Here is a 20,301-nt window from a genome sequence, read left to right on the forward strand (position 1 = left end):
AGTATATCACTGTATTTTTGTTTACGTTGTTTTTTTGTTTCTGTTTGTGCAGCAACCTGTATTTTTAACATCAAGGTAGCCCCTATGACTTCTGCTACACTAGCTGCTCATCTGTATCTGCTATCTGCAGTCATTTTTAGTTTCTGACTTTTGCCCATCAGCTTTTTGTTTTAATTTCTGTGATATGCCAGGAAATGATAAAAATTATAATTAAAAAAAAAAAAAAAAGAATAGAGAATTTTAAGATGTAAGAATAAGAGTATGAAATAAAAGTATGTCATTATAAAGCAATAATATAAAGTGGAATAGAAATGAAGTTTGCATCAAAAAAAATTAAAATGTGCATTCTGCTACAGTGTTAAACACTAGTACTAAAGATATTAAAATGTATGTATAAAAAAAAACTTATTAATCAAACTAATATGTAAATTCATCACCAGAAAAGTAACTGTAGAAATACAGAAGTATCCCAAATGCATACTTAAGTAAATATCATTTGTTAAGAGGGATTTATACTTGTGCGGCAGACCCTACGCCATTGTGAGCATTTATACTTGTGGAGGAGGTTTCTGTGAAGTGCTGTAAAGTTTAGTTAATTGAAAACACACCCAAAACACACATTAAATACAGCTTAATACAGACAATTTCAAACACAAGTACACAAATTGGCTTCACTATAACTTGCAGCATTCACAGACAAACAATGTCTTTATCTGGACACATTTTCCCCACAGATACAACATGCTAATGTTATTAGCACAAGCCTATGGCATTTTACATTGTATAAATTAGCCTTGCTTTGCAGAAACTACTCTATTGAAGGAGAATGTATTAGCGAGTGACCGTTAGTAACCCGCCCTGAACTCTCGCGATACTACGAGGCGGAAGACATCAGCCGAATCTTCCGTATCAGAGTACTAGTCAACTGGAGCCGCTTATGTTGTGCAGCAACCAGCGACCGTTTCTAGCGACAGGAGGGGAGTGAAGTGTTTGTTTTCATAGTAAACCGGTGAAGGAAAGCCGCTGCTCGTTCGTCTTCGGACACACGGTCGTTTTTGCCTGCTCGGTGGAGGATTAAGTGTGTTTTCATGTTGTGCAGTTTACAGTGTTTGCGTGAAGACTTCCAACTGGCGAATCGCATCAGTTCGCCCGGAGGGTCATCGTCAGCGACGACACCCTCTGCTCCGCTAGCGTCAACTGTTTAGAAAATGACCGGAGAGAAGATCCGCTCCCTGCGCAAGGATCACAGGCCGAGCAAGGACGAGGATTTACTGGAGCCGGACGAGGAGGCTGCAACCGGGACGTTCGCCGCCTCCAAGGCGAACAACAAGAGCAGAGCGAGTAAAATCTTCAGCAACCACAAGTTAATCAAGTCTTCATCTACACAGCAGCAGCAGCAGAACCAACAGTCGCAGATTAATGCCAACACCACCACACAGTCAACATCGGATGTCATCGATGACAACAACAAAAACCCCATCATCCGAACCGGGCAGGACTTTCCGGTGCACGAATGTGTGTTTAAAGGAGATGTCCGACGCCTGTCTTCACTCATACGGACGCAGAATATCGCCCAGAAAGACGTCCATGGTGAGTCTACCAGCTGCTTGTCTCATAGCCCAAAACAAATCACGATCCACCTACTATAAGGTCCAGTGAAGCTTAGTTTTAGTCAGCTAATAGGCCATCAGTCCTCAGCAGCACTGGGAGTAGGCGAGGCTTCTCCCTGCCAAGGCCAAACTGATGAGTATTGTGATTCCACCTCACTACAGTTTCTCCAAATCCACTGCAAGTCAACAAAACTGTGCAGAAATGATTGTTTTGCTTCAGTGGCCCCTCCCACCTACAACACAGACATTCCTAATTAATCAGACCCAGTCACAAACCCCACTCAGATAAGCCACCTTGGGTTAAATGCTTATTAGAAGTTGGTCCACAGTCACAGGGGTTATTTGCAAGACTTTCCCCAGACTCACAACACCTCCACTGAAGGGCAAAGTCTGCGCAGATAACACCACCATTTCTCCACAGGAACCCTCCCTGAACTAACAAAAGGACGAGATTGTTTCGTTCCGGTTCACGTGCCGAGACAAAAGATGGCCTGTACTAGAGTTCAGTGTCAGCACTGGAATGTGGACTGTCTTCAAACCAGAGCTCTGCTGTGGTGTAATGCAACAAGGTGTCACACAGGGTATTGGCCTCTGGTGTTTTGGAACATGAGCCTGTATTTTTCAAAGGTTTGGCCTGTCCTGGTTCAGTGGCAGTGCAGTTTGTGTTTTTACTTACTTAGTTTAGCTTCCACTGGGTGGCTGTTAGCGTGTTTACGTTTCCATCAGCAGTCAGTAGCATATGAAGACAGAAGTAAAGCTTTATTATGCATTCTGTTCTTTCCATTAGCCCAACATTAGCCACACGTACAGCAAGTACTCAGTACGGTTAATGGTTGTGATGTTGTTACATGATGTAGTTATTGATTGGTGAATTCATCCACATAGAAAATCATTCTTTCTCATTTACTGCACCAACCCTTTCAGATAATATCTTTATTTTAAGTTCTCCACTGTAATACTGCTGCAACTAATAATTATTTTTAGACTTTTGTTGATCATTCGATGACTTCAAAGTGTCAGGGAGACATGAAAGCCTCATTTTACAACCTGAAACCATTCATTTTAGGCAGTTTTTGCTCAATGAATGACTTAAAACAATGGATTTATTATCAAAATTAATGACTCATTGACTTAACATTTCAGCACTACTTTTTGCAGAAGAAATGGCGCCAATGGAAACTATTGACAGCAAGGCTGGGATTATCTAGCGTAACATGAAGGCTGATTTACAGACACTTTGCTGATACAAATGAAATTTAATTCACCTCCATTTAATTGGCGTCTCCGTTTATCACAACATCTACTTGGACTGCTAGCTGATCCCCAGCTTGTATATTCACTGACATCATGGTTCGTATGAGGGCTTCTACAAGGCAGGCCCTCTTTACTCTGGATGCTTGCCCGTTGCTCTCTCCCTGGAAAAGAAGCCTGAAGGAGCTGACTGGGCAGTTTTGCTTCCTCTTAAGGATTCTCCTGTGCTTATGAGGCACATTTTGCATCCTGGGAAAGAAAAAACCTGTGCAATCTCCACACCTGACTCAAATGTTATTTTCCATGAATGCATTTCTACAATGAAGCCAGTATTCAGTGTTTACTTTATGTCTGTTAATAAGCCATGTCCCTGCCAGTCTAATGCAGCTGATATCTGGGGTGCAGTAGGTTAATAGAGTATAATATTGCCTGTCATGGTAGGAGAACACACAATAGGCATATACTTACCATGTAATTTTGAATTTAGTGGCTCCTGCTTCCTAATTTAAACATCTAATTCACCCCGAGTGTGACAGTCCTAGAGGCACAGTGCTTATCACAGATGCTCGTCGCTTATTGTGATTATCAAAAGCGGCCAACAAACTGTTCTTTTTTTCCTCTCTTCTTTAGGAAACACACCGCTGCATCTTGCCGTCATGATGGGGCACAAAGGTGAGTAATGCTTAAACACGCTCCTCCACTTGGGTTATATTTGTCTCTCTCTGTGGCACTCTAATTGAATCTCCCTGCGGGTCTGTATGCCTTTTGTTTGTGTTTCCATTTATTTGTGTGTTTGTGTGAGTTTGTTTTCACGTCTTTGCGTGTGCATTTGTCTGGCTAAGCAGCACCAGACATTTGTCACAGATCACCACACAAATCCCAGATGGCAAGATGCTCATGCATGAATAAAAAGGTTGTGTTTATGGATTCTTGCCGAGTCAAAAGAAAGAACTGAGCAAGAAAACAATTTTCTGCCTTTCTCTTATGGCCTTGTATTCTATTAAATACATTTATAGAAAGAGGACATATTTAATCAGTGGGGATTAGATAATGATGACACTGCAAGAAAGAGGATCCTCTTGGTGGCTGAAGTCTCTTGTTCTGATTGATGTTCCACCGCTGGCTCAAAGACTAATAGTTTGAGGCTGGCGAAGGAGGTAATTAGTTTAGATAAGAGATGTCATTTTCTCCCATAATATTTGCTTAGTATGCTATTATTAGTTTTCCGCTGGTGTCTTTTGTGCTGAGTTCACTTGGTTATTATCATAGTTGTTAGTTTGACTCAGCTGTGAAAAGATGGAACAAATGATGGTACAGTCAGATGGTACAGTTCTGTGTGTTGTCCCAAAAGGAAATCAAAGTGTTACAAGTTGTGTGTTTATGTAACACGCCCTAGAATAACAATCAGTTTGCAGTATACGATGAATATGTCATGATGTATCAAGGCTTTGTGGAGGTCTTTACATGATTTTGTTCTTAGCTGAATTGCTTTCGCTGGACTGAAAGCATGTGCATAAAATATTAATACAATGCAAGGAGACTTTGGAACATGCTATTGAAAAATTAATCCTCCCCTTTTTCTGCGGCAGGTTCTCTGGGAACAATTCAAGCATAGGGTTACTCGGACTGCACGTTCCCATTTGTTTGGTGTCTGTCATTGGAGCGTGGGTTTCAATTGATTTCACATTCGAAAGTTCAATTCCTGTCGATGGAGTGAGGGCCCTGCCACTGCCTATCGGTAATCCAGACAGTGGAGTGCCGAAGCGTAGTGGTGGATGGTTCGCTATGGAATTGATTGTGCTAATGAGGTTGCCTATCTCTTGCCTGAGCCGCGAGCCTGTCCTCCAGGGATGCTCAGGCCAGACAGGCTGAAGGCTACAGCATGAGATCATAGTCTGGGTGTGGCTGGTCTGTTAAGATGGGAAGGACACAGCTTTCTTTGTGTATGGCGTGGCATTTGTGTGGTTATTATGCAGCAGATTAGCAATGGCAGAGTGGTTTATGTCCATAGTCCCTTAAAATTGAGGTTTTACTGTACAGGTGAAAAACACCTTGTAGAAGAAGAAGAAGAGTGATACGAGCAGATAAATAATGCAGTTTGTGTTTTTGATTCTGCAATTGGTAACAAATAAAATACCGAAAAAGGATAAATGTTATATGTTAATATCTATAGGTGCAAGTATAAGTTAAAATTGCTCCCAGAAGAAACAGCAGTGCACACATGTACTTTTTGCTTGTGAGATACTACAACATGTCATCCAGGTCTCTCTTGATTTGTTATCTCATTTTATTATTATTCTTCCCTTAATTATCACAAATGGTTACAGCCCATACAGGCCTAATTCCTTATTCACACTTATTTTGCCTTTTATGGAAAAATGGATTATGCTGTCTCTGTTGCTATTTCAGGGAGCTCTTATTCTCTGGGAGCTGCTAGAAGTCTTCAGGGGAAACGTATACAGCTTCTGCAGCTTACAATTATTTCATCATCAATTAGTCTGCCAATTATTTCTCTAAAAAATGTTGGAAAATACTTAAAAATACCAGCTACATTTGGCGTCTACAAAACCTTTGTTTTGTATTCCCAAAATACGTATAGCTTAAAATGATATGAAACAAGGGAAAGCAGTACTTATTAGAGAAGCCGTAACTGTAGAATCTTTGGCATTTTTGTTTTAAAAATGACCCAGTAGCTCACCCCAGGTGCACCCCATGTACTAAGGCTTTTTCCATACCACATTTTTCCTGTCACTCTTTACTTTTTCAATCAAATAAAGGCAAAAGGCCAAAAAGCAATCTTTAAAAATAAAAAAATGGCATAAACAGTAAATCGATTATCTGAATAGTTTCTTTGTGATTTTCTATCCTTTAATAAATGAATCGACAAATCATTGAAGTTCTTGAAAAGTAGGAAAACAGTGCCTAAAGTGAACGACATGTGAAGCTGAGAAAATAAGTAAATATTTAAACAACTCCTAAATCAATAATGTGAACGAACAACAATGGATTGAGACTCCTGTCAAGTCACTGCCTGACTCATTATTTACAGTGTGTTCCGAGCACATTCTCTGGAAGTGAAACTTTCTGGAAACTGAAAGTTGAAGCACAGTAAATACTGTATTTCTCACCTAGTTTCAAGATGAGGTCCCAGTTAAAGGGAAAAGGTTAACACAGGTCTCTATTGAAGCCTGTTTCCTGTCCTCGAAAGAGAGAAACTGTCTTCCTTTTTTGTCCAGGGGTTGTGCTGTCTGTTCTCGAGGCCAAAGCGATAAAATCAGTAGATATTTGAAACTGGTTTCAGAGACTGAAGATAACATCCTGAGTGTTTGGAGCCAAAGTGCCTGTGTGGCAGGGTTAGTCTCATTTGGACACGGCACATAGGCACATTTTATCAGGTCATTCCTAAAAAATAGAGCACCCTGTGAAATCTGGTTGATGTTAGCATGTCATTATTAACATTTATGTTGTTTGAAGAAAAAAATAGCATTGGTTTGGGTCAATCTGCAAAGCAAGCCAGGTGATGTTCAAGAGCATTAGTTTTTGCCTCAGGGTGCAACAATGAGATTCTTCAACTGCTGTTTTATTCGGTCACTGAGTGTGTGATCGATGCTGAGGAAGTGAGCGAAAAAGCTATTTTATAGATGTACTCAGCGTGGATCAGAATGGGTGGTGAAGGTGGGGGTTTTAACAGCCCATAGAGCCTCTTGACAAGTGCCCCATCTGTAGCCACTGCACGTAGTAAAGCATTAGATTAGCACTTTATTTCTCCATCCTGCTCTGCCTCCCTCATTCCTCTGTCAGAGCTGTGTTTGACTCGAGCAGGACCTCTGCACAGCTGCTGCACATGCGATCAACCTGGAAACTAGCAAGGAGAGTTGCTTTTATCAATACTGTCACGACTGCGTATTGGATGGAATCGGACTGCAAAGCATTGCTAATGAGTTATAGGTTAAATGTTAATGCATCCAGGCAGCTTTTTCGATTTGATTCAAATTAATCACCTGCAGTTGTTGATTACTCTTCCCCTGTTTCCTACTAGAAGGAAACTACAAAGAAAACACCAACTCAAAAACATATAAATACTACAGTATAGTGATAGGGAGCTGATAGCTAGTCAGTTAATTAATTAGTGCATAGACAGATAAAATTATTTTTGGTTAGGCATTTTCTAACTTTATTTTGGGTTAGCTGGTGGTAGAGAGATGACAGGAAATAAAGGGATAGAGAGATGGGGAATTACATGAAACACATGAACTGAACTAGGGACATTGCAGTGCAGGCTGGTGCTCCAACTCCTAGGTTACCAGGGCACCCCAATCAGCAACTACGCTAACAGCCAAATAATTGGAATACATTGTTTGAACTGCTATGAAGCAATTGAACCGTCTCAGTTATTGTTCAGCTGTCACAATCACTGCTCTTCTTCACCATGTATGTTAATAAATCATATCTTTGTTGATCAGACAAAAAAAACATAATGAATATATCGTGCCTTTTTAATCTTCCCTCCACTCTAAGGGCTTTTACATTACCCTACCCATTCATACACTGGTGGTTGACGCTAATGTATAAAGTGCCACCAGCTACTCAGTTAAAACATTCACATGCATTCCAGGTCACTTTAGCCCTGTTTCCACTGACCAGTATGGTATGGTACGGTACAGTTCAGTTCAGTACGCTTTATCCCGTCTCCACTGTGAAAAGTTGTGGATGGTACCATTGCACCCGTTTCTGTACCGTCCCCATATTTGGTCCCTCTTCTGTTGGGGTACCTAGCACACAGATCTGGTACTAAAAGGTGGAAAGGAAATGCAGCGAGTGGTGGACGGAGCAGTGAGTGACAAGAAGCCTGCCCACATTTAAGAGTACTGTTTGCAGTGGAAACGCTAGGGTCTAGGTACCATGTCTGAAGGGTTACTTTTGGTTCCAAAGGTACCATACCTAAAGTGTTTGGTGGAAACGGTGCTTTTGACATGCAGACTGGAGGAGCTGGTGATCGAACCGCCCCTCTTTTGATCAGTGGACTCTCTCTAGGCTCTACCTCCTGAGCGACAGCTGTCTAAACAAAGTCATGAGGATTTTTCACCATTTTTTGACATTGTATAGAGAACATGATTGATATAGAAAGAATCTGCAGCCCTTTTCGTACAGCTCTCAAAACTGAAGTGTTTACCTAGTCATAACTTATCTATAACTTCTAGGATTGTGCACTGAATGTCCACTTCATGTACCTGAAAGTCTTAAGTCAGATCAGGAGCTAGCAGGTTGGAAGCTCAGGACACATGCCCTGGGTTTTCTCTTCATGGTTATATAATGTCTAGTATCCTCTAAATGCAGTCATTATTATTACACAATCATAGGTTTAGCAGGGTGATATATGGGTCAAAGGACAGAGGGAATGCAGGATTTACGTCAAGAAGCAAACACTCGTGCACATGGCTGCCTTTCTCGACATCAACCCCTGTTATCAGCTGCTCCATCCCTGAGCCCAGGCACAGATCGGACTAATGCATAAACACAGAGGTTTGCTGTTTTTGTTTGCTGATGTAGGACTCTTTGTGGGGCACTCTGTAGTAACATCCACCTTTTCCGGTGCCAACGCAGCTTCTTTATTAAATTAAAGCACGCAGTATGGCTGATATTAGTCAGTCTTTCTGAAGTGCTGAGCCTTGGACAATATTCAGGGCTGAACATGGAGATCGCATCAGGCAGGATTGGGCAGAAATTTTAATAGGAAACAAATTCAGTCACAGTCACTAGTCACAAGCCAAGTCTTTGAACCTCAGCTGCTCCCCTGGTGTGAACACAGTGACTTCCCATTGGCCTGTCTTTGTTCAGTTTCACTTTGCCATGCTTCCACATGAAAGCAACATTAGAGCAGTGGTGTTGCTGATAATTGTTTCTTTAAAGAATATAGCCTGAGTGCCTTGGGTCCTGTCACAATGCACCTTTTTATTTTGCAGTAACCACTCTCCTGGGAAAGCCCCGTTCCCCTTTGTTGTGTGGATAATAAGTTTAATTAGGAAGAGTTTCAAAATGTATTCCTTTCTGTCATAAAGAATGCATGAGACCCTGGCCTCTTTCTCATCAATAAAACATTTTGAGTATGTAGATCAGAGGGGTGATGTGGTATTTTAGACTATGTGACAATGTTGTTGTGTGTTACATTCTCTTTTCAGAAGGCAGACGTTATTATTTCTGGTTGTAGGCACCAGGTTCGCTCTGCAAGTACACCACTGGAGGCATGTTTTTTAATACCGTTCATACTGATGTTTGGCAGAGAAACAAGTCTGAACATGAGGGCAGTAACCAGTTTGAATTTGTTTACGTGACTAATAGGGTTGACTAGAATGTTTGCAATGAAAGACAGGCTGTACTGAGAGCTTCTGTGTGGCTTTTGTCCACATAAACGATTGTTGAAAAGGCCGGTCAAACAGCTCTGATAAAGCCCAGGTTCCTGCCCTATCAAGTGAAAGCCCTACATATCGTCTCAGCAGCAGACTGTTAGCAGTTAGCCTCTGCTTTGCATTGGAGTGGTTTGTTGCTCACAGGCCTGTGACTGTGACAGCTCCTGCCCAGTGCTGAGACAGAGCCGCACAGACGCCAACACTATAATGAATGATGTCACAACAAAACTGACAGCTGAGCTGGAACAACAGGCTTCAGTTTTTGGCTTGCTGTAGTTTGTTGACAGGCTGCCCAGCGAGTGGAGGGATTTTGCACTGCACTTACTGCTGATCTTGCCATTGAAAGAGGGATGAGGCTCTTTGGCTGTTTTCCCATTGTTGGAATACAAGCACAAGCTCTGAGGGATGCTCCACAGGGGATGTTTTGACATTTTATTCCCGAGAATCTTCCCTCATTTTATAGCTGCATGGACTCTAAAGTAGGATGCTGAGTCTTGTGTAACTGTCGGTCCCATATGGCTCTTTAGTTAATGGGTCAGCTGACATCTCAATCCTACACACAATCTGCCCCTCTATAAAACCAGGATTAATTTTTATCATTGATTTGATGCGACAGGAAACAGCCTTATCTTGTATGAGAAGTCAGCAAACATTTGTATCTTAAATATACTGCAAAGTGATTAGTGATAAAAGTGGCATCAGATTAAACAGAAGTATGCAGCAGCAAGACAAAAGTAAAGCTAGTAAAACTGTCTTGGACTTCATTTTTGGGTGGTTCCTCTCTTGAAGTTTTTTAGAGCTGGGTACAGTGTTGGCGTGGAGTTAAGATAAGTTTCTTGGCCTTTTCCTGGGCTCTGAGTATAAATGTGTATGTCCCCATATAAACATCAAAAGTGATGACAAAAAGCAGCTCATGGGAAATGCTGGATGTTAGGTCAGTCTCAATTTATTGAAGTCCTGTCAGTATACTGTATGTATATTGTTTTCAAACACACGTTCTGTGCATGTTTGAAGCCAAACCATGGACTGTATAGAATAATGGATGTAGCTACGTGGACTGCAGTTTGGAAGCTTTGAGTTTGGCATTTAGGCCATGGCCATTTTGGTTTTTGGACCTAGAAGGGACCATACTTGGATAGGAGGGTGGAGCTGTCAATAAGTAAGACCTGGATCTGACTCATAGGGTGTTTCTCAGAGTCAAGGATCTTTCCTTGGAAGGACGAGTCCTTTATGAGCATGGCAAGAGTCCTTCCTAGCATTCGGTGAACACACATTGGAACAGGCTAAAGAGTGTCCCCTAGTGTGGGTCAATAACCCTCAGTGAACTGAGGGGGTTTCAGGAGACTGTGATAATTTTGGCACTCTCTAATGTTGCTGTACAATTTGAACAAATGTAGGCAGTATTTTCAGAGTCACACGAGAATAGATTTCTGGATTATATTTGAAAAAACAAACAGGTAGCTAAATGAAACTTTTGTGCCACTTAGCACTCTGTCACTGCTGTAAATGATTAATTTAAACACTTTTATGTTTTATCTAAATCTCAGTTTTTTAAAAAGCTCATCATTTGGCAGTGTACACATTGGAAAGTGTTAATTATGAGGTTTATGTCAGTTACTTTCATGCTTGTTTGATTAAAAACTCCTGGAGATATTAATCCTGGAATCTAAATCCTGCCGAGCTGCACTGGCACTGCAATTGTGGGTACTTCATACCCGCTGAGGGTAAACACATGCATCCTTGAAATTTCTCTGAATAAAGGACTCTGTCCTTGGTAGAATTTGAAGGATCCTTGACATTGGAACAGTCCTTAGGTGGGATTTGATGATGTAGCCTCCTTGAAATTCAGCCATTTAAAGAACTTTCCTTGACTTTGAGAAACAACCTTAGAATTTATGAAGCCTGGCTTGCAGACAGCCTATCACGCCCTTAGACATGTGTAACTTTTAAACTTTTAGCCTTAATAGAAATGTAAACAGGTGATTTATGTAAAAAAAATTCACACCTGCGTAGTTTTCGCAGTTGAATGTTGAAATTAGCTAGATAGACCAATTTGTTGTACCAGGCTGTATACATGTTTATTTCTGCTGTAAAGTTGGGTTTTTTGACATGGGGGTCTATGGAGATTGACTTCCTTTTGGAGCCAGCCTCAAGTGGCCATTCAAGGAACTGCAGTTTCGTGTTGGCTTCATTTTTCAGTTTACAAGCTCTAATGACTCTCCTCATTTGTCTTTCCAGTGTCCTGACACTACACATCGGAAAGACAAATGAGGAGAGTCATTAGAGCTTGTTCAGCCATTGGCGTTTGGCCTTTAATAAAGGTCATTTTTGCTAAATGCCACATCACTCCTGTCCCATCTGTTTTTCTGTTTATATTTGTGTTTCTCTAGTTAAAAGAAAACCAATTTCATGGTACCTGTGACTCATCTCTGAGGCACCTTTGATGCTTAGGTGCAGAATCTTGTTTTGCTCTGGTCAAAAAAAAAAAACAACAACTGTTAATCTTTTAATGGGGCTGCGTTTATCACTTAGGAGGAATTCGTTTATGCTTTTATCACCTCTCTTTTATTGCCTGAATTAAATGTGTCTCTAGTGCCTCCTGTTCAAGCAGAAAGCAGCAGCCAAGATTTTAATTGGTGGTCAGAGAGAAAAGCCACTTTCTTTACGGGGTACCTGTTTGATGCAGAACCACCTTTCACATATTGGGGAACTTTTTAAAATGTACATAAGTAGACTGCAGTTATATTTCAGGGATCTTCCAAAAACAGCTAGACTTAGGATGAAAAATAACAGATCTTTAATGGAAGCACCTACTGAGTCATGCATTTAATGAGATTTCTCTCTGTTTCCTCGGTTGTGTTGTTGGTGCTGGTCTTTAGTTTGCACACTGTTAGTAAATCCTACAAGGTAATGATTCAAGTAATTATCTACCTATCTGACTGTCTTCCTTTCCTACTTACAGAGTGTGCACACCTGCTGCTGGCCCACAATGCACCAGTGAAGGTAAAGAACGCTCAGGGATGGAGCCCCCTTGCCGAGGCCATCAGCTACGGAGATCGACAAATGAGTAAGTACCTGCGACTGACCGAGTGGCGCTGCTTGGCAATACACTGAAACCCCACAACAGCTGACACGATGTTGGTCAGTGGGCATAGTTACTGGCATCAAAATGGCTTCAAGTGTGTTTCAGTTTGGGTTTTCCCGTGTGAAAACATTGACGGGGGAGAAAAAAAGGTCCGATCAACAGATGCAAATCAACAGTTGCCTCTGCACATTCTTCCACGCCGCTGCCTCCAAGTGAGGCCACGACGCTGGCCTGCCTCCTTTGTCCCTCTGAGAGAGAGGGGACATTCCTCAAGGCCCTCAGGCTTTTGTGCTCCGATGAAAGGCAATTCATTAGATGTTTCGCTCGCTCCTCATAGGCTGATTATGCTCGAGCCCCTACCTCGCCCATTTTCTACCCACAGTTCATAGAGGCTCAAACTTTATGTGTTTTTGATATCTTTTCAAGAATGTGTTTTGTTTCAAATGGATTTATCTGCTTCTATTTGTAAACATGAACTTGTACAAAACATTATTCATACGAGCAGTAAGTGAAACCAATCACGCTAGTTTTAATAGGCACCGGGTGTTGGATGAGAAGACCTTTGTACAGTGGCAGCTTCATTAACATATTTAATATTGAACTTCTGCATATGAGCAATTTCCAAAATGTATATTCAAGCAGACCTGTACTAGACCTTTAAGTGTTCATATATCTTAAAGCCCCATGTTTACGTAAGAGATGCATTTTGTCCTATGTGTTTTCAAAGCTTTTGACATGGTGGTCATGGAACAGGAAGGCCTGAGGTTTCATTCTGTGTGTGGGAGCAGTGGTGAGATACTAGTACCAATGTGTCAAACTAAATTGCAGCACTGCAGCACTGCTACAAAACTGCAGCCAGACTGAGATATTGGCAGGTACATGGTGTTTGGAAACTGTATTTAAGCTGATATGTGAAAAGACAATAAGAGAGAAAAAGAACAATGGTTGTTCCAGACATCCCTCCAGTTCACTAAACATAAAAAAGCCCTTGATGTCGTTTCAAAAGTGCCATCATTATATTGTTTTTTTTAGAAGTCTCCATTGTCTTTAAATACCTCAGCGTGCGAGGTGGCAGGGTGGCACGTCACGTCAGATGTTAAGACGCTGTTAAGAAGCATGGAGGTAAATATCTTTACACTAGAACAAAGCAATGTATCATTATGAAACATTTTTACTGCCAAATATTGGTAACATGTCAGCCCCGGACATAGAATATCAGTAAGGGTCAGTAACAGTTGTAGGGCTCCTTACTCCTGCAGATAACCGGCTAAACATTGAAGCGACAATATTAAATTGAGACCTTTGCTGTGTGGCTACAGTGAATCTAAAAGGCAGAATGATTATGTTGAATTTTGTCAGTGTCAGCTCTTATAAGTGCAGCCACTTGGCACCAACATTGAGCAGCTTAAAGTGTCTCCATTGACTGCATCCTCTAATTAATTCTCTTATGCCACTTACCTTACCTTGGGTTCACAAGTGTCTGTATTGACTGAAGCCGCTAATGAACTCTGTAACACCAATTTACATTGCCATTGACAGAAGTCCTCACCTGGTCTGGCTTGTACGGATGACTGTGTAATGCAGCTGTATGACATACTGTGTGTCACTTGCTGTTTTGCTCCTGGTGTCTGAATATTGTTAAAAGACATGAGGCTGGTGTAAGGAAAGCAGTTGTACCATTATAGTGATGTCTGTAATACCTTAGTAGTAGCTCCAACTGGACTTGCATTGTCTCAGAGGTACCAGAAGCAACACACCCCAAATGCAGCCCCCTGCATTTTTTTAACAAAGGGCTGATTTTGGCATTAGTGCCTTGTAAACGCTCTCTTTTCAAAAAGCAGAGATGATTGTTTTCATTGTAATAGCAGCTTTGGTTCTGGACACCATAAGACAAATGTGCACCAGGTGGTGGGGACCAACTAAAGTCCTATTCGCATGGGACCAGTATTACCTGGGGATTTCCAGTAATTTATAATGATTGCAGAGGTCGTCTGTGATCTTAATCCTGTGCAAATCCGCCATGTCGGTAATTTGTCAAGTAAAAATCCCAACGCAAATTACCTGCCACATTTTGCAAAACACAGAGGTCATGTGAAAATGTTGGTCCCTTGTGAATAGACATCTCTGTGATGTGAGGTTGTATTTAGATTGTTTTTGTTTTCTCTGAGCCGTGTTCCCGCCTCTTTCCTGGTCAGTTGCATTGGCAGTTATGAATGAAAGTTTTGCCAGCATTTTGGGTGGAGGAGGCTCATGTCTCTACACAGCAGAAAGAGCGAGCTCAAATCTATCAGAAGAGTGATATCTCTAAAGATGATGAAATGGATGACATGCTATTTGTTTAACTTAGTGTTTCTGTCGTGTTTCTGTGTTGTGTAAAGTGGAGTTACAAATGACTGCATGCATCATATCTGGAGGATGACGTCAGTTAATTCAAGTAAAATACACACTTTGCTTATCCCATGAAAATGTGCTGCACAAAACACAGACGTGAGGGGGTAATATCTAAATTACATGAGGTCCCCTGATAATACTAGTCCTGTTCATGAAGAGCTTAAGAGAGATTCAAAGACCTCTGTGGAATGCTGTTTATGGAAAGAGCAAACTCACAAGGACTGAAGCTGCTTCTCCTGGACATGGCCCAGGCAGAGGAGTTAGTAGGCCAGATCAGTTTAGATCAGTAGACATCTACAGGCTAAACCTGCTGGCAGACAGGTACAGTAGGTCAGTCTACTTATCACATCAATCAGCAGACAAGAGAGACTGCAGCTTCTGTTGCACTGAACCAAAAACTCTGCCACTGACGTAGACGGCTGTTATTGTTTGACCACTCTTTGCCTCTTTGTGTTCCATAATGTCGCTTGAAAGTTCAGGGCTTGGCCTGTGTTGTGACAGCTCAGTTACAGATGACTGAGCCTCCACACTGTAAAACAATCACACTTGTCCGCCAGAGTTTCACCTGGGTGTCACAGTGACATTAAAGGAGAAAGGTGCAGAAGGAAACTGTGACTGTTTTCCTTATTCAGCGCAATAAATGTTGAGTCCTTTACAGGCTTAGCCCTGCAGAACCTCGCCTAGTAGTTAGTCAGTATGAGCTGAGTCGGCGGGTGTCAGGAGACTGTGAGGGGAGTGGGAATGTGGGAGCTTTGTTTGGTTTCAGTAAGGCAAATGTCTATGGCTGGACAATGCTGTAAAATAGAGGTCTGGTTCTACATACACACAGTTAGGCTTGTTTCTTTTAAAGAAAATATTTTTTTGAATATGATTGATTAAAAAAAAAGTAACTCAGTTTTCTCACTGTGTTATTTATAACCAGTGTTTGTGACTAATTTCCATTTGTTTGTGTTCTGATGCATTTGTCTCCTGAGCTTTTGTCACTAACGGCTGTATCATTTGAACAAGGAGGCAAAATGGGGCTCTGAAATAGTTTTTGTCATGTGTTTTGTTCAATAAGAGCTATTTCTGTCCCTCCACTCTCACAGCTGTGTTGTCGGCTTCAGGAGCTCGTTGAAATGCTGCCACAGTCATGTTGGTGTTTTATTAGACGGGGAACCGCTTGCTGGCTTTCATTGGTTCTTGCTCTGTCCTCAAACACTGGACCATAATATCAAATTGTCTTCTTATTATTTTGTTGTGGTATGAAAGTATCAGATGATCCTGATTGACAGTTTTGGGGTTACGCCAGGTACTGGAGTCCTCTCCACATCTATAGTGTTAGACCTACAGTCACATACTGTAGGTTTCATAGCAAAGTAAATACTGCATTTAAAAGGCAATAATACCTCTGAATAAATACTATTAAAGCTAAGTATTAAAGATCCATCAGCTCCATGCAGAGCCTACACTGTAGCCTACACCATTGTGAGCATTTATAATTGTGTGGTGGTGTGTCTGAGTCACTCTGCAGTTACACCTCCAAAACACTAGTCGGCGGCTGAGTTTCTGTGAAGTGTTGTAAAGTTTAGCCGATTCAAAAAACATATTAAACACATTAAACATGGCTTAGTAGCCACAATTTCAAACACAGGTACACAAATCGGCTTCATTATAACTCGCAGCATTCACAGACAAACACTTGTCTTTATCTGGACACATTTTCCCCACAAAAACAACATGCTAATGTTTTTAGCACCAGCCTATGGCATTTTACATTGTATAAATTAGCCTAGCAAATAACTAAGATTTCCTCTGCCCATATAAAGCCAGGATAAATCACACACAAGAAATGTTAATTTTGTGGAACCTTTATTGTCTTCAAAGTTTATTGTTTCTTATCTGTATAATTAAAGTAATGTCAGTTTTGTTTCCACTGAGGGAAATGGTGTCAGCTTACAAAGATATACAGGAGGTCTGCCTCACCGCGACGTGTAGTTTACATTTCTGGGGAGGTGCACGTCAGGCTACAGTGTCGATTCAACGGAGAAGTGTAAATCCTGCTTTAAAGGAACAGTGTGTTAGATTCAGGGGGATTTAGTGGCATCTAATGGTGAGGATTGCAGAGTGCAACCATCTGAAACTTCTCCTTCAGTGTTCATTGTTAAGGAGGACCTACTGATTTAAGCAGAAAGAAACACTGAATAACGCAGTTTCATGTTACAAATCAGTGTTTCTCCTGTGCCATTTGGCTTAAGTATCAGACATTCAGGAGGTTTTTGCTGGGAGCAGAATGATCCTCAAGTCTCTTCCACTTCAAAGTAAACAGATCTGGTGATTTAGACTGGTAAAAACACAGAATAATGCAGTAAAAAAAAAAAAGAAGAAAGAAATCAGTGTTTTTTCACCACACTCGTTGAGGAGGGGCTGCTTATTATGCAGGCTGATGCAGAAACATAAATGATCCTACCTAGAGTCAGTGGTTAGTTTGTCCATTCTGGACTGCAGAAACATGGCTGTGCAACATGGTGATTTCCATAGCCGAGGACCCACTCTCTCTGTAGATATAAATGGCTCATTCTAAGATAATGAAAACACAATGATTTTTATTTTCAGGTGATTATACACAACAACAAAACATTCTAGTTATGTCATTTATGCTAATAAACCCCCTTAATTCTTGTACACTGAACCTTAAACTAAATTTCCTCCACAGTGCATTTCTGCATATTACTTGAGAGCGGCTTAAAATTACTGATCAAACATTAAGAGCTCTTCATCCTGCTTGGGGTGTGTTATCTCCCGTTAATGTGGTCATTTTGAGTCTTTTTAGATGTCTTGTCTGTAAAGTTAATTGACGTGCTACCGTGAGTTTAAATAGAGTTTAAATATTTGAAACTACAGTACAGGCCAAAAGTTTGGACACACCTTCTCATTCAATGCGTTTTCTTTATTTTCATGACTATTTACATTGTAGATTCTCACTGAAGGCATCAAAACTATGAATGAACACATGTGGAGTTATGTACTTAACAAAAAAAGGTGAAATAACTGAAAACATGTTTTATATTCTAGTTTCTTCAAAATAGCCACCCTTTGCTCTGATTACTGCTTTGCACACTCTTGGCATTCTCTCCATGAGCTTCAAGAGGTAGTCACCTGAAATGGTTTCCACTTCACAGGTGTGCCTTATCAGGGTTAATTAGTGGAATTTCTTGCTTTATCAATGGGGTTGGGACCATCAGTTGTGTTGTGCAGAAGTCAGGTTAATACACAGCCGACAGCCCTATTGGACAACTGTTAAAATTCATATTATGGCAAGAACCAATCAGCTAACTAAAGAAAAACGAGTGGCCATCATTACTTTAAGAAATGAAGGTCAGTCAGTCCGGAAAATTGCAAAACCTTTAAATGTGTCCCCAAGTGGAGTCGCAAAAACCATCAAGCGCTACAACGAAACTGGCACACATGAGGACCGACCCAGGAAAGGAAGACCAAGAGTCACCTCTGCTTCTGAGGATAAGTTCATCCGAGTCACCAGCCTCAGAAATGGCAAGTTAACAGCAGCTCAGATCAGAGACCAGATGAATGCCACACAGAGTTCTAGCAGCAGACCCATCTCTAGAACAACTGTTAAGAGGAGACTGCGCGAATCAGGCCTTCATGGTCAAATAGCTGCTAGGAAACCACTGCTAAGGAGAGGCAACAAGCAGAAGAGATTTGTTTGGGCCAAGAAACACAAGGAATGGACATTAGACCAGTGGAAATCTGTGCTTTGGTCTGATGAGTCCAAATTTGAGATCTTTGGTTCCAACCGCCGTGTCTTTGTGAGACGCAGAAAAGGTGAACGGATGGATTCCACATGCCTGGTTCCCACTGTGAAGCATGGAGGAGGAGGTGTGATGGTGTGGGGGTGTTTTGTTGGTGACACTGTTGGGGATTTATTCAAAATTGAAGGCACACTGAACCAGCATGGCTACCACAGCATCCTGCAGCGACATGCCATCCCATCCGGTTTGCGTTTAGTTGGACGATCATTTATTTTTCAACAGGACAATGACCCCAAACACACCTCCAGGCTGTGTAAGGGCTATTTGACCAAGAAGGAGAGTGATGGAGTGCTGCGGCAGATGACCTGGCCTCCACAGTCACCGGGCTGAACCCAATCGAGATGGTTTGGGGTGAGCTGGACCGCAGAGTGAAGGCAAAGGGGCCAACAAGTGCTAAACACCTCTGGGAACTCCTTCAAGACTGTTGGAAAACCATTTCAGGTGACTACCTCTTGAAGCTCATGGAGAGAATGCCAAGAGTGTGCAAAGCAGTAATCAGAGCAAAGGGTGGCTATTTTGAAGAAACTAGAATATAAAACATGTTTTCAGTTATTTCACCTTTTTTTGTTAAGTACATAACTCCACATGTGTTCATTCATAGTTTTGATGCCTTCAGTGAGAATCTACAATGTAAATAGTCATGAAAATAAAGAAAACGCATTGAATGAGAAGGTGTGTCCAAACTTTTGGCCTGTACTGTATATTCAGATTGGCCTGTTTGCTGCTGCCTCCCTGTGTTGCTCCACCACTCAGTGACTCCACAGCATACCTGAGTCAATATTGACTGTTCTCAATATGCTTGGAGGGCTGCCAGCAGCAGTTGTCCAGTCAGATCCAAGGCCTAATTGTTAAATAGTAGCAGTGTGGTGATGTAAATACAACGTTGGCTTGACTCTGTCTCTTTTCATTAATGTGTGGAGGTGAAATCACTGAGATCAGTCGTCTAATTAATGCCAGGAAAGTGCCCTATTCAGTATCTGGGTGAATTGGCTCCAGCGTGGAGAGTCAGTTTGGGTTAGTGTTAAACAGGTCGGCGTCAGTTTCTCAGCCTGTGTTGGCTGGGTGGTCTGTGGGCAGATGGTAAGACTCTACTTTTTTCCTCGTCCCGCTGAGAGGCGGCGTGGATCAGGAGGAGCCCCATCCAGAGCTTGTCCACACTCATTAGGCAGGCGGGCCACAAAGACACCCTCATCCTGTACTTGTGTCTGTGTCAATTGGCGCGTATGTCATCATGTGTGTTAGTGCGTGTGTTTGTGTGTGCGTGCCTTTGCTCTGATTTGGACTTGTTTTACCATCGAGCCCTCCACCCCCCATCTGTGCTGCCTGATAGGGAGCATCAATAAGACAATATGAACAACATGTTTGTGTATGTTGACTCGCCACGTGGAGCACAGGAGCTAGTTAGGCTGATGATCATAACATATGTCCACCATTGCTTTGCGGCCTATTAAAATGTAGGGCAGTGTGGGTGTCACAAGCCAAACATTTTCTTTTTTTTTTTTTATTACAGTTTCCGTTAGTTTATAAGTGGCACAGTCATGTCGTCATTTAATCCCCTCCTGGCTTCATCAAAGCACCACAATTATGTCAGTGAGCCACCGATGCTTCCACTCCCCTTATAAACAGCAAATAACATTTAAATAAATGCCTGCTAGTTGGGTTTGGATCCTTTTCTTTTGCATAAACAAGCAGCTCTCCTGCAGCCAGCGGGCCACAGCGCTGTGAATGCTTATTAATCTGACCCGTCA

At 41.7% G+C, this 20,301-nt stretch overlaps 1 protein-coding gene across 1 annotated transcript in view; it reads left to right on the forward strand.

Moving 5' to 3' along the window:
• Positions 1-919: 919 nt before the first annotated feature.
• Positions 920-20,301, forward strand: part of ankrd13c (ankyrin repeat domain 13C) — a 41,628-nt gene continuing 22,246 nt past the window's right edge. The window contains exons 1-3 of the mRNA XM_033622004.2: positions 920-1,590; positions 3,492-3,533; positions 12,231-12,335. Coding sequence (XP_033477895.1) covers positions 1,209-1,590; positions 3,492-3,533; positions 12,231-12,335 — 529 coding nt within the window. The 5' untranslated portion in view covers positions 920-1,208. The remainder of the gene's footprint in view (positions 1,591-3,491; positions 3,534-12,230; positions 12,336-20,301) is intronic.

The sequence above is a fragment of the Epinephelus lanceolatus genome, chromosome 6 (assembly GCF_041903045.1).
Source record: "Epinephelus lanceolatus isolate andai-2023 chromosome 6, ASM4190304v1, whole genome shotgun sequence".
In the NCBI taxonomy this organism is placed as follows: Eukaryota; Metazoa; Chordata; class Actinopteri; order Perciformes; family Serranidae; genus Epinephelus; species Epinephelus lanceolatus.